Below are 14488 nucleotides of genomic sequence, written 5' to 3' on the forward strand. Positions count from 1 at the left end.
CATCCATGGGAGTTGTACACATGCAAAAACCTACACTTGAAATCACTCTTTTATTGCCCACCATGTTGTTGAAGGCCATAAATTGAAGCACCTTGCATGTTATGGAATAAAGAAGTGCATTCTTTACATCCACAGTTGGTCTTGCTTTAGGTGGAAGAGAATAGGAAGAAGGGAAAACCCATAATAGAGATAAAACACAAGCAACACTTGTCTTACATTACTTAGATTGAAATAGTTGTACATTCAAGGTCAGGGCTTAAATTTTCCACCATCTCAGAGCTAGTTCATATTACAATGTTTTTCACTCTATGTTCTACTAGTTGATCTTGGCATTTAGAAAATGGGCCAATGTCATACGTAAAATAGCCCTTTTTTGTCCCCTTTGCTTTTTCAAAGAGGTTAATGTATCTCCTATTATAACCATGGGTTCTAAACATACAAAGACCTACACTTGAGCTCACTCGATTAACTAATTACCATGTATTGAAGGTAACAATAAGAAGTCCCATGTGGATCTAATCAAATAAAGAAGCCCATTCTTTATGTGCCTAGTCAATCTTTTTAGGTAGAAGAGGAGGGATAAGAGTTTCCTAAAAAGTCTTCTTACATCCTACTAGTCCCTCTTGGGAGTTCAAACTCTATGGCTTTCCTTGATTGATTGGTTGATGGGACTCTATTGGATTTGCTTCTTTAGACTAGTGCTTATAGCTTATGATAATGTGTTTGGACCTATTAAATTCTCTTGAAATAGTGGATGGATGTCAATAGTGGTTAATGAATACTTAAGATTTTGACCAACAAACTTGCCAAGTGCTTTTGATACATAATCAGTGTTAGAAAAGTTTAATAGATAGGTTAGAGAACAAACTATTTCCTTTAGTCAAACAAGCTAAGCTATTACTCTACCTCTAATAGTTAGTAAAATGTTTCATAATTGTGATGCATGCTATGTTAAAACAGAATTCACCACATTAGTGCTTCTACCAAGATCAAATAAAGCTCGCAAAGGGTCACAAGGGTGATTGTTTGTTGTACTCAATTGAACCATAAGAATCTTTCCCAAATAACGTAAGCTTATCATGGGAATAAATGAATGAGTTGTCCAATCTAACATTCAAACATGGAGATTTAGGTTCCAACCCGTATGCGGTAATGGACCAATGTCAAACATATTGAAGAAGAGTAGCCAAATAGAAATAAGCTCACATGAATTGCACTCAAGGCACAAAAGGCATGATTCAACAAGACTAGCAACATAGAAATAATCTAAGATAAATTACTTGAGATATAAAATGCATGATTCAACAAAGGCCATCATGCCTTACGTAGTCCAAAGATCCACTACAGTTTGCTCAATTCAAACAAGAGATTCACGAGCTTAGGTTAAGATAGAATTGAGGTAATTATGAACACAATCCTAGGCTAGGAGCACTTTAAAAATACAATGAATGCTAAATAAGAGCCGCTACAACATATGGACCAAATACTTTTACTAGTAGCTTCGGAACACAAAAAATTAAACATGTAAGGAAATATCATTTGGTCAATAATGCCAAAGTAATGCAATAGCAAATCTAGCAATTGTAGGCTTTTCTAGATGTCAGCATCTCCCATCTAATTGTACATGTAGAAAAAAGCTACATGCATTGCAAATTGCAACATTTTGAATTACAGTTATAGATTGCAATAATTAAATTATAGAGTGCAATGTTGAATGTGGTCAAGAAGAATGTATGCGCATAAGTTCATACAAAATGCATATAAACTTCTTCTATTAGTATTGCATTCCAACTTTGAGAATACACATCATGATTGCTATAAATACATAGATCGGACACATCGTGATTGCATTCCAACTTTGAGAATACACATCATGATTGTTATAAATACATAGATCATACAAAATCCTACACTAGTCATGCATCTAATCATTGTTGTCATGGCCTGCATTATCATATCCACCAAATCTTCCTCATTGTGATCACTACCACTCATTTCATTCATCATTTTCCTTTGGTGATTAGTACCGGTCAAGTCTTTGATACCATGATGGTTGCTCTCATGAGTTTGTCGTCCTTATATTCAATAAACATCACAAAGTTGGTAAGAAATTGGGAATGTATCAAGAAACATACTTTTAAACTCTATTGCCCATGCAAAAACTTATGTTTGATGCTCCTCTATGTAGCACATATGATACTCTCCAACCCTACTAGGAGAGGTTGTGTGCCATAATTTTTGCTTCTTCATACTCCATCAATGTCACATCCCTTCCCACCACAAGTTAATTCAATTTTATTGTAGTGTAGCATCTAAATTAGCAAGTCCATGTAGTACCATTTTAATTTACACTAGAGTGCCACCTAATGTAGCCTCTTAATTCATGTGTTCACCATATCTATAATGCATCAAAGCATAGTTCAATTATGGAGCTTCCAATGTTATTACATCTACTATTGCAAGACAGTGAACAAGAGAAGCAACATTGCTAATGGGGTAAATCTTCCTATATAATGCAAACTAAACAAGCCAATGGGCAATGTTGACATGCACTATGTGTGCACATGCTTTAGCTTTTAGGACCAACACAATGGATGAACTTTGTAATCTCCATCAATATTATACAACTACTATAACTAGATATTTACTCAAAGTTGTGAAAGCTTTCTAATATTGTTATGCAAAAGACCATGTTTGCTAACATGCAACCTAAGTCATTAAAGTCTTTGCTTGATAGAATGAGATGGTATACAAAATATAATTTATCAAATAGTACCTAGTAGCCTTATGCATCAAAATCATACCATCACACTAATACATGGGTTTAAGGTGAAACTTTAAGATTGGGAGCTTTCTTGGCACCAAACTTTGAGATTGAAGTTAATATGATTTCATCACTCGATTATTCTTTTCTATGGATTAGCTTTCTTGAGTTATGTTGGCACAACTTGCAAGCATTTTTAATGACTTTAATATTCCAACAAGTGAGCACCTTTAATCTCTTTTGGCTTGTCATGCTCAACTAAAGCTAATGAGAGACTATAAAATTACATTAAGGTGTTCATGATGATTTTCCATAGTATAACGTTGTTACATGCAATTTTTGTTGCCAACAAGTATGGGTTGAAGAATAGCATAATAAACATGATTATTTGAGCCTCTTCATTTGTTGCATAGTAGAGGAGGTTTAAAGTTTTGTTTGCCAATATGATAGGCACAATAGGCTAAGGAATAAAGCCTTGGAAAAATGAATTTAAAAGTCTTATAGGTAGTCCAAACATACACCACTCCAAGAAGAAACAACAATGATTTACATATTTAGACTATGGATATTTAAAATTATGAAAGTGCAAGGGTAAAGGTTAGCATAAGATATTTGCCATGTATGATAATGTAAAGACAAAGTTGGAAGTGACATTCTTGAACAAATGCTTTTTGTGTTGAAATGATTTTGTTGAAGGTATTCCATGCACCAATCGCCTTTACCACGTGCATTTGTTCATGTATTGACCCAATATGTAGGCCCTCAACTGTGAATGAGATTGTCATTGTGAAATTATATATATTTTTTCAATAGAATATTCTTAGGCTTTTCTTAAAGGTGCTTATCCATAAAATTCATGCTATCTCTTGTACAAAATCATAGAGATTGAGCATTGAGTAAGTACACTTCATAATAGTTACATTATTGGTATGGAAAATTTGTTCCAGTAAGACAAGCCATCAAAATATTTTTGAACATTTTATGTAGGTAATATTGAAAGAGACTTCTCATGATGTTATATGTAAAAGTGCAATAGTAAGGGATGTAGACAAAACCATTTCACTTCATAAATAGAAATGATGTTTTCTTCTTCTTAAATAGGAGCACATTGATGCTTTCCAAACTAAGGTTGGGTTCACATGCGGCAGTAGAAGAAAAAAGGGGAGGGGTGCCATCCAATGTGTGTCCTTTTCATTTGAAGACAAAAAAGCGGTTTGGAAGCACCACAACTTCTACCAGCCTCACACCCTTGGAAGAAAAATTAGTTGATGGAAGATGTTTAATTTTACATGTGGCAAAATTTGTTTCAACAAAAGTGTGCATAAAATTTTGTGGTTGGTTGCTTTTGAATAATAAAAATTAAATTTTTGTGCACTTCTTTTGCTAATGTGAACACTCATGGTAAACCTCTTTTAGATTGCTTAAACTTCCACTACCTAATCGTGAACTTCGCCTAAGTTTTCCATGGGCCCTATGCCAAGCATTATCAGCACTAAACCATACATGCCTAAGACAATATAAGTTGGCTTCACACAAATTTCACTAACCTTTGGGAGACAATCCCTAGTTGATAGAACAAAGCTTGTGAGATGATTTACAAGCCAATAGAGGCCAAGCCTCTAAAGGATAACTGACACTTCTTTCCGTATATATAATAGCCTCCACACTAATCTACTTGTTGATGCTTAATCCCTTCAACACACACATGTGCAGATGTGCACACACGCATGCACACACAAGCATTCAACATACTCTCAAAACCGCTTTAACTACTATTGCCATTTATGTTAGATTTTACTTAAATGTAGTATGAAATTATTATCCTTGGTACTAGCCTCCACCACAGTTGAGTTTCTCCTCCACCTCTAGTGATTTGATAGAAATTAGCCCATATCTAGATAATTACTGCTTATGACTTGAGTAGGGATGCCATAAGTGATGATCCACATTATGCTTGTCGAAGTTGTTGATTCTAATCTTTTTCGAGTGAGCAGTCACTTGTGTAATTATTGTACAATTGAATCTCTCTTTTTATGCCAATATTCTAATTAAGGTGTTTGTTGACTTGGTAGGTGCTTTCCATTTTCAAGTGACTAGTTATTAGCCCAAATGGCAAGCCAAACTGTTTTGTTTAGTTAAAGTGTAGTGCTATACTATTGTTATTCATTGTAGGGTGTTAAGACACATTCACACATGTGCATGCTCACACACTAAGCACGCTTGTGCGCGCGCGTGTGTGCGCGCACACACACACACGCACACGCACACGCAAATGCACACACGCACGCACGCACGCACGCACGCACGCGCGCGCGCACACACACACACACACACACACACACACACCCCAATAAAGAATGCCATAAAGCAATGGGTTTGACTCTTTCTTTGTATTTATAGATTGGATCATTCCTTGAACAACAACAATATCATCCATTTTCAAAGGGAATGTTTGATTTTGGTATGAGTTAGATGGTTGCATTATCCATACCACCATCTCTTTGACTTCTATAAGCCCAAAACACGACCAAAGAATCAACGATCTATGAACACACAATGTTTAACATATGAGAGAAATATAGACAAGGATATGTTTTCCTTGTCTTATAGAGTTTTAACCTAATATTGAGGTTAATGATTATAAACATCAAAGTTAGTGAGAATGGTTTTGATAAGGTATTTGAAATCAACACGAGCCTATCCAAGTTCAAGGCCACTAATGCCCTTCCAACAACTTGATGTTGCCATTAAGAATTTTGACCAAATATAAATGTATACTAGTGCGATAATTAATCCTTCTTTCCCTCTACACATGACACTTTGAGAAGTATAGACATTGAAAAAACCTTTCATGGATTCACCTTTTTGTTTTTATTCTAAGTTTGCTTGCGCACTAACCTAGTTGAATAAGATGCCAATCTAATGTAATCCTACCATACTTTGGAGCATCAGCCCTCTATTTATGGATCCTACTTCTTGAACACCATTTAAGGTTACACTATATGGTTGCATTGGAATATAACAAATTAGTGTTCAATATTTTATTTTGACATAGAAATTGTCTTATGATTCTTGTAATGCTCATGCAAATCATAAACACCACCAAATTTGAGGACTATTAATAAGTTTTTTGTCTTTAGCTTATGAAGGATACAACTGACTTTATAAGGTTTTAATTTCATGGTCAAAGAAGCACAAAATTGATGACAATGACTCACACAGATCTTCTAATCATTCAGGAGATAAAATAAATATAGAAAAAAGTTAGTGATTTCAAAAGTGAACTTTAAAGATGCAAACTTTGGGACTTGTTCATGATGTCACCTAAGAATGTACATTAGCCTTAACCACACGAGGAGTAAAAAAAGACATGTCTGGCACCATGTTCAAGTCATTGCATGAGTCATTATGGTTATAGTGGATTGACATTGCATACACCATTCAATCTTATCGAGCTAGGCAATAAGATTTTACATGCTCTATGAGATGAAGAAAATAAGAGTCAACTAAGTAATATATTGTACACATTGTCATAAGATATGCAATATAAATGCCTACCTAGCCCCCCACGTGTTGTTGGGGGGGGGGTTTTGGGGGAGAGAAAAGGAAGAAATCTCCGTTTGGTCATGCATTAAAGGTCCTTGTGAAGTTGTTGTTGATAGATTGTTTGTGTTAGCAACAATTGATTGGCCTATACCGAGCCATCGACACATTTGAGGTTCTTGTTGATTCATTAACACTGCTTTTGTTATTGCTAGGCCTACTTTTTCATTGCGATTGTGAGGGTCTTCGGGGTTAGTCAGACCCCACTCTTTCCCCTCCAACTCTTATGACCATGTGGGAGTGAGGTTAACTCATGCCTAGTACCCCCATTGAAGCCTAGTGCAACACGATCATGTGAACTCATGCGAGGATGATCTTATAAAAAACGAGAGGGTGGGTGACTTGGCACAAACATGTTAGGCTCATCAATCCTGCGCATGTGCCGGCCATCATCCATCATCATCATCATCGCCCGAAGGCGCGCTGGTGTGAAAGGGCCCTTAGCCCAACGTTTTCCTGTCGCTCCCCATCATCATTGCTACACTCCTCTGAGAGACACAGAGAGAAGGAGGGAGAGAGAGAGAGAGAGATCGCAAACGCAGAGAAGAGGCGCACTAGGGTTTCGCGCTGGCCGGATCTGGCATCCCCTTCCAATGACACAGGACCCCGTCCCCGGCCTCTACTGTGCTGCGGGCTGCCATCTCGTGGCTGCCCCTTTTGCAGAATCAGGTTCTACTCGTCCCGTCCTTTTCCTGCAGCTTCCTGTCCAGTGCCCCTGACCTGTCTTCCGGGGGGAAATTCCCCTCGTCTGAGGTCGTATCGGCTGTTTTTTCGGGAATCACGGAGCAAGAAAGCATCAGATCTTGCAAACTTTCGATGCGTCTTGGAATAGTGCTTCTTCTTGGCCAGCTCCAGAGCTTTATAGGATTACGAAGCTTCTGTATGCTCAAAACTATGGTGTCAGGTTCTCACAGCTCCTCGCACACTTTTGGATGCTAGGTACATTGTATTGACAGCAGATTTTGCGGGGAATTGTCTCAAAAGTATGCGGAGAATGTGTTTGAAAGTGTGCTAGTCCTGGATGCACCTGCATTTTTCCGGTTCGCCTATTGTCCGGTTCACCTGATTTGCAGAGAACAACAAGACACAGGTGTTACATTGGATTCTTGGATTGATTGATTGCTGGAAGGTTGGGATTTTGTGGAGCTGGGAGTAATCTGGACAGGGGTAATATTGATGCTGCTACGATGTATGTTACGCCAAGTCCACAATTGAGCAATGTGCTGAAAAATGATGCAGCAAGAAATATGGCTGGCAAGCGAGTTTACCAAGTTTGGAAAGGCAGTAATGTGAGTACTTTCCTGCTTGCATTTTGGTTAAGTCGCTGGAAGTGTCTTAATGGTGCTTGCTTGTATATTTAAATGCTACAATTTGTCGAATCAAAGCACTTTAGATTAGCTGTCCTGCTCTTCGAATTCGCCTGGTCAATGCCTCGACGTGAAAGGAAAAGATCTCCTTGAGAGACCAGTTGATGGAGTCTGCAATTTGTTATCTAACCAAGCTTGGGCAGTATATTTGTTTGTCCTCAAATCTCTTTAGTATGTTGATTGTGATAACTTCTGTTCAGTTGTCACCGCACATGAACAAACCATTCATTTAACTATTTGCAGTGTCAGCAAATATTGAAATTACAGCCAATTCACAAGCCACACAATAAGTGCTTGTGCACACCAGTGCTGTACAAAAATCTGCACTAACGAACACTAAAATATCTGATGAATTCTCTGTGCCCAAGCCAACCAGAAAGTCTTGCATGTTACCTTCCTTTTCTTCTTAAAAAACGTTCTACCACCAAATAAATGATCCCACAATCTCTTTGATTATCGATTACAATCGAGGTAGGAAGGAGGGAAGGGAGGGAAAAGAAGGGGGGGGGGGGGTTCTTCTATCTTTAGAATGGAAAGTAAAGCCAAATGATGCACATGTATTTTTTGAGACGCAGAAAAGAAAGATAAAAAACTTCAGAATAAGGTAAAAAACTATAGCCAAACTCTGAGGACACTGCTAGACACAAGGAATCTTTGCGTGGAGTGCTGGAACATGTTAAAGAGACTAAGGCTCTCTATTAAGTGATCATATAGCAATGAGGTACTGTGATTTGTATGTAGTATGAGGTGCTGCAACATGGTAGGAAGACTAAAGCTGCGTTTTTGAGTGGTCATATAGATGTGAGGAAAGGAGTCACATAAAAATGCTGACATGAACACACTTGTGTGCATGTAGACATTGTCGTGAGTTGCAGTATATTTTACTTCCTTGCAAGTTAAAGCATATTTAACAAACATGAAAGTAAATGAAAGATGCAGGACAAGCCACTACAGTCACTTTGCTCTCCATGCATTACTTAGTGCTTCCATATATGTGTATTATGCTGTGCACCTTTGCAAAACGATCCTCGTCTAGAATCATCACACACTCGGTTTCTGTGTTTTTATGTTATGTTCATCTGAAAATGAAGGTCTTGCAATGTCTGAAACATTTCAAATCTTGACAGTTCTTGTATGTAGATCACAGTGATAGCTTATGCACATGCTTCTCAATAAGGAGTACGGCTTACCAGTGCATTGCTTCTAGTGATTGACTTGTTTGGAGAGCCAGATGTTTACCATGATTGGCCAAAGCTTTACAACAGTGCTGTGCATCAGCTTTCCTTTTGTGGGCTAACGTACCTTCTTTTGTGAATCTGGGAAGCCACACGGGTCTCCTAGGAACATGTATAATAGCTTGTAAGCTATTCCAGTCCCTGGCACAAAATTGTGGCTGTGGTGCTATGTCTGAAAAGTGTCAAATCCTACAATGTGTTGGGATTTCATGTCATTTCTTTGTTTGACGTAGAGGTATATTTTTTCAACATTTTTCTGTTTAGGCTTGTTGTATGTCAAAAGAAAGGTCATGTGTAGTGGTAGCGTTGCAAAAGCATATTATTATGGTCTGCATGAACTAATTCAAGGAGTTTAAATGAAAATTCAAGCTGGGTCTATCTCACTGCTTCACAAGACTCTTATTGTTTTTGCTGTGAACAGTTGTAAATTTGTGAAAGTGTAGTAATTGTTGGCACTTTTCCTTGAATAGTGGCTTTCTGGCTAGTTTTATACTGAGCTATATCCATTCTTTTTTGGTCATGTTTTTGCAGAGGTTTTTCTTGGGTGGAAGATTGATTTTTGGTCCTGATGTCCGATCTTTACTAGTAACCTTTGTCCTCATTGTGGCACCAGTTGCCGTTTTCTGTGTCTTTGTTGGGAGACATCTTATGAAGGAATTTCCAAACCATGCTGGTATTGCGATCATGGTGGTGGCGGTCGCTCACACTATTGTTGTTAGTATCTGAGTACCTTTGTCATGTAAAGTGGTCTTAGCTATCATAGACATGCTGGTGCTTCATAGTCGTGAATATTGCACTTGCTGACTGAGCTGTTTTGCTAATTAATTAGGTTCTAGTGCTTCTTTTGCTGACATCTGGTAGGGATCCTGGTATTATTCCTCGCAATGCACACCCACCAGAACCTGAAGAAGAAGTAAATTCATCATCTGATTGGAGCGGGAGCCAGACACCCAAATTGAGACTGCCACGAACAAAGGACGTGGTGGTGAATGGGGTTACAGTGAAAATAAAGTACTGCGATACTTGTATGCTGTACAGGCCTCCCCGATGTTCACATTGTTCTATCTGCAACAATTGTGTAGAACGTTTTGATCATCACTGTCCGTGGGTTGGACAATGTATTGGAAGAGTAAGTTCCTTGTACTTTTTCACTTATGGGTGGTTTATGTAAGGTTTGAACAATGGCACTGTCTTTTTAGCAGTCCAATGTCTTTTCTAACTGCTTTAGAGGATAGAGGTTGCTGCTTGCTTTTAAATTTTATGTCTCTGACTACTTGATTGTCTTGCCATTCTTACTGCAGCGCAACTACCTTTACTTTTTCTTGTTTGTCTTGTCAACCACACTATTATGCTTCTATATTTTTGCAATGTGCGCACTGCGTATAAAGAAGCTAATGGAAGGAGACCCTCCACATACTGTCTGGAAAGCCTTGCAGAGGTCACCTGCCTCTGCATTTTTGATGGTGTATGCATTTCTAGCAACTTGGTTTGTTGGTGGGCTAACTGTGTTCCATGTTTACCTCATCAGCACAAATCAGGTACGTACAATTACTGCACTATACTGTTGCTCTACTTTCACTGCTTTTCTTATGAATACAATGAAATCAAATTGGATAGTGAATGCCTGTTTTGAGGTGTCTCCAAATGCACAATCATACTTACTGCCGTATGTTGTTAAGTAGGTGAAAGATGTATGGCTGTGTACTTAGTCTTTGAAAGTGCACAGCATACTAGCTAATGTGGTAGCACAGATCTTTAAGACTTTGCCAATCTCCCTGTGTATACTGGCCTGATATGTTTATATCTTGCATTATCTAGTAAATTCCAATTCATCCTAGAGCTAGTTTGCATTTGTATCACTGTACTTGCTGTCGTTGAAAGTCCACATTACATTGGCCTAATAGGATAGCGTTATGTACCGAAGTTCAACTTATAACAGGAGCTAGCGTGCATTTGTCTTACTGCAGAAAATCTTCAAGGATTATAGGATTAATATTTGGATAATTCTTCGTACATAGGATAGCTATGATATGGGTTTGTATATACACATATATAGCTATGATTTTTTTTTGGGTGGGGGGTGTGTGATGTTATGAATGTATGTGTATATACATGTGCGCATGTGTGTGCATATATGTGTGTATGTATAAATAATTAGTATGTATATATATGCATATGAAAAAACATGCATGTGTCGAGAGAGAGAGAGAGAGAGAGAGAGAGAGAGAGAGAGAGAGAGAGAGAGAGAGAGAGAGAGAGAGCGCTATTTACGAAAAAAAAAAGAGAGAGAGCGCGCTAATGTGCTAGTGTGTGATGTTTGCAGACTACTTATGAGAACTTCCGATATCGTTACGATAATAAGGTGAATCCTTATGATGAGGGTATAGTCAATAATTTCAGGAGTATCCTTTGCTCTGGAATTCCTGCATCAAAGAACAAGTTTCGAGCAAAAGTGCAACAAGAAGCTCCCAGCTATGCTGCACCTAATACTCAGGCAAGGGAGAGTGTAGATATTCTGAGTCCTAACAGGAAAGCTATCGGTGACATAGAGATGGGTGATCAACCTGGGTGGACTGCCATTGTTGGCACTGATGCTTTTCAAGATATACATAGCCGGAATGGCAATAATAACAAGGCATCAAAACAGGGGTATGAGGATGCTTTTGCTGAAGCTCTTGGAAAGCCTCTTCCTCTTGAAACCCGTGACATTCGGAGTGCAGTAAATCCCCGGCGAAGTAGTTGGGGCCGTAATTGGGAAATCTCTCCAGAGATTGCAGCTCTCTCCTCGGGTACTGGTGAAGGAAGTCAAGTGGGTGGTGTAACAACAGGCACAAACAGGTAATGTTGGATTTTAGGATTATCTGGGTCATTGAAGCAAAGTACCATGAGTTCCTTTTCCATGCATTTGTGACTATCTGTAAGGTCAGGATTCTCATGGCAAGCTCCAGCTTTCCACTTTTTGACTAGTTATGGAGCAGGCATTGTATCATCAAGTATGATACTTTCCCACGGCTTTCCCCTTGAGCCAGTTGAGTTGCGAGTTGTGACGCTATTCTATGTGCCAGAGGCTTATTGCACCTTAACTGCTTGGAACGATTCAGCAAGAGGCATGGACATGCTGATTTAACCATCTACAAGGGGAGAATCATTTGGTGTGCTGTTCTGGCTTGTTTTAAAACCACTGGTCTTCCTCTTGATGAAAAGAAGCCACTTGCTGCTGCTTTAATTCTCTGCTGGTGGTGTTGTGTTGACTCTTTGTTTGGAAGTTTTATACGACAGTGTCAAGTTTGATTTTAAGCAGTAATTGTTTCGATGAATGAGGCACGGTCCCGACTCTCCCCAATATATACATTGTACTCTGCTGTGCGACTTATGGTCCCCTAGATATGCAATGTAGCTCCTTCAAGGGTGCTACTCAGTGACCGGTGCGTGTACGTGACAACTATCTGGGAGGACTGTTGTTATTTGTGCCCTTTTGTGAAGAGTGGCTGAGTACATCATAAATCACTTTACATAGCAATGTCAGAGTTACAGCTACCTCAACCTCTGTCTCATACTGTGTTTTTTTTGTGTAATGTTTTAAAAGGATTACATGGCTGGCTGTGTTTTGAAAAAATGACATGATCTCAAAGGCACTCTTTATTCATATTTTTATTGCCAAACTTCTACTTGAAAAATTGTAGGTGCGAAAATGAGCAGTTGGAGATTCAGATTGTCAATTCTAGACCAGTGAACATCTCTAGTTCCTTCGCCTCTGAAGTTCAGAATTGCTATTCACAGAATGTGTCTATGATGACGTCTTTAAGTTAATGAACTTAACGCACCATGGAAGGGAAGTAAATGGATTTTTCAACTTTAGAGGAATGAGTGGAGGTAATGTGAAGGATTGTCTTGTTTTTGATCTTGAAACTCATCAGAGTGAGAACATACTTTTTATTGTGGAACTATAGTTGATTTACATGAGCACTGGTATTGATTGTGAGGTAACACTCTCAAGTTTTTCTCCAAAATTTCAAGAAAATCTTTTTGATGATATACATGAGTTGGAGATTTTGAGAGCCCTTCCTTTGCAAACCTTCTCATGATGCTCTATATCTGATGGTTTGAGAGCACATGCACAAACTCATTTCTTGCCTTGTTGAGTCTTAAGTTTGGTGACTATGTGGATGACCATTGTAGATGGTTTGCAGCGTGTCAAGTGCACTTGGGTTGGTGGGGCACTATTTATCAAGTGTTAGGGGGACTGAACCTACACACAAGACAAGACAAGCCATATCCAGAATGGGAGGAATTGGATATTAGACTCACCTTCCAGCCATAGAGCCAATTAGGCTCACCCTTGAGCTTCGGAGCTAGTAGCACTTTGGGTCATGACCACATCCCAAGGTTTGGCATCCCATACCACCAATCCATTGCTTCGGTATATGGATGCATCGGCCAATGGGTTAAGAGTCCAAGAGTGCTTATCACAAAATGGGTGCGTTTGTACATTGGGACAGTGTGGGTTGGTGCTATGGGACACCAACCCTTGGGATTGCCAAGTGTCGTTAGCTCCCGGGGGATCTCGTGTGGCTCTGTGGCTAGGAAGTCGCTTACATCCTTGTCCCTTTCTTAAATAGAAAGATTGGTTGGTGTAGTAAACCCAACACTTAATGACTTCTTGGGAGGTTACATGTCTCAAGCATTGTGTCATGTGGGTGGACTTTGGGAATGCATGCCTAATGAGTATAGTGCAACTTTTCAAAGCCAACCCAAATGTTCCTTTAGAAATTAGGCAATTAACAATTGAAACTTTTGCTTGCTACTATTAGTCACCTCCTAGTTGCTATTTTAGTGCATTGTCAGTTACTCTCCATTGTCTTGTCAGTGCTTGTTATACATTGTACTCTTCTCGTGGTCTTTTGGAATTTCACATCAATGAGCAAAAGATTCAGAAGAATATTTTATAGCTTGAGGACTTTTTAAATGTGGTATGTTTCATCGGTGCATTTACATTGCAAGTTAATATGTCGATATTGATTTTGGAAATGTGTTGATACAAATAGATGTAGTTGATTCATCAATTCATTGCTTGGCTTATATCAATTGGGTTTTATCTTACATACACAAACATTGGCCTTTGCATATATTAGATACCTCAGAAATCTCACTACACATACATATTTGTATACTAATTCCAAAAGAGTTCCACTTGTTCATATGCATACCACGTCACATACAAGTATACAAGGACATATAAATGCATGTGTATGTATGCAACAAGTGAGATGCATTACAAGATATATCAAAGAAGTAACTTCAACATGGGTTTGAATGAAATTCACAAGATTAAAGATGTTCAAACATTAAAAATTTGCTAAATAAGATATTGGAGGTTAGTTTTTCAATTTATATGATGGTTAAATTTAATAAAACTTAAGTGAAAATTCAAGACTAATATTAAAGGTAGTTGAAAATTTGTAATTCACTTAAACAATTTGAAGTTTATTAAAAGAAGGGAGATGTATGTTTGGAGAAAT

The 14488-nt window shown here is 38.4% G+C and overlaps 1 protein-coding gene across 1 annotated transcript; it reads left to right on the forward strand.

The window, feature by feature from the left end:
• The first annotated feature begins 6756 nt into the window (after positions 1-6756).
• On the forward strand, positions 6757-12651 carry LOC148040023 (putative protein S-acyltransferase 7). Its single transcript, XM_087695953.1, has 5 exons — positions 6757-7656; positions 9501-9683; positions 9799-10098; positions 10271-10507; positions 11293-12651. Exons 1-5 carry the CDS (start codon positions 7555-7557, stop codon positions 11809-11811), a joined length of 1341 nt encoding a protein of 446 aa, XP_087552079.1. The 5' UTR covers positions 6757-7554; the 3' UTR covers positions 11812-12651.
• The last annotated feature ends 1837 nt before the right edge of the window (positions 12652-14488 follow it).

This window comes from Lygodium microphyllum, chromosome 2 (genome assembly GCF_053477565.2).
Source record: "Lygodium microphyllum isolate KBCC chromosome 2, Lygodium_microphyllum_v1.1.10, whole genome shotgun sequence".
In the NCBI taxonomy this organism is placed as follows: Eukaryota; Viridiplantae; Streptophyta; class Polypodiopsida; order Schizaeales; family Lygodiaceae; genus Lygodium; species Lygodium microphyllum.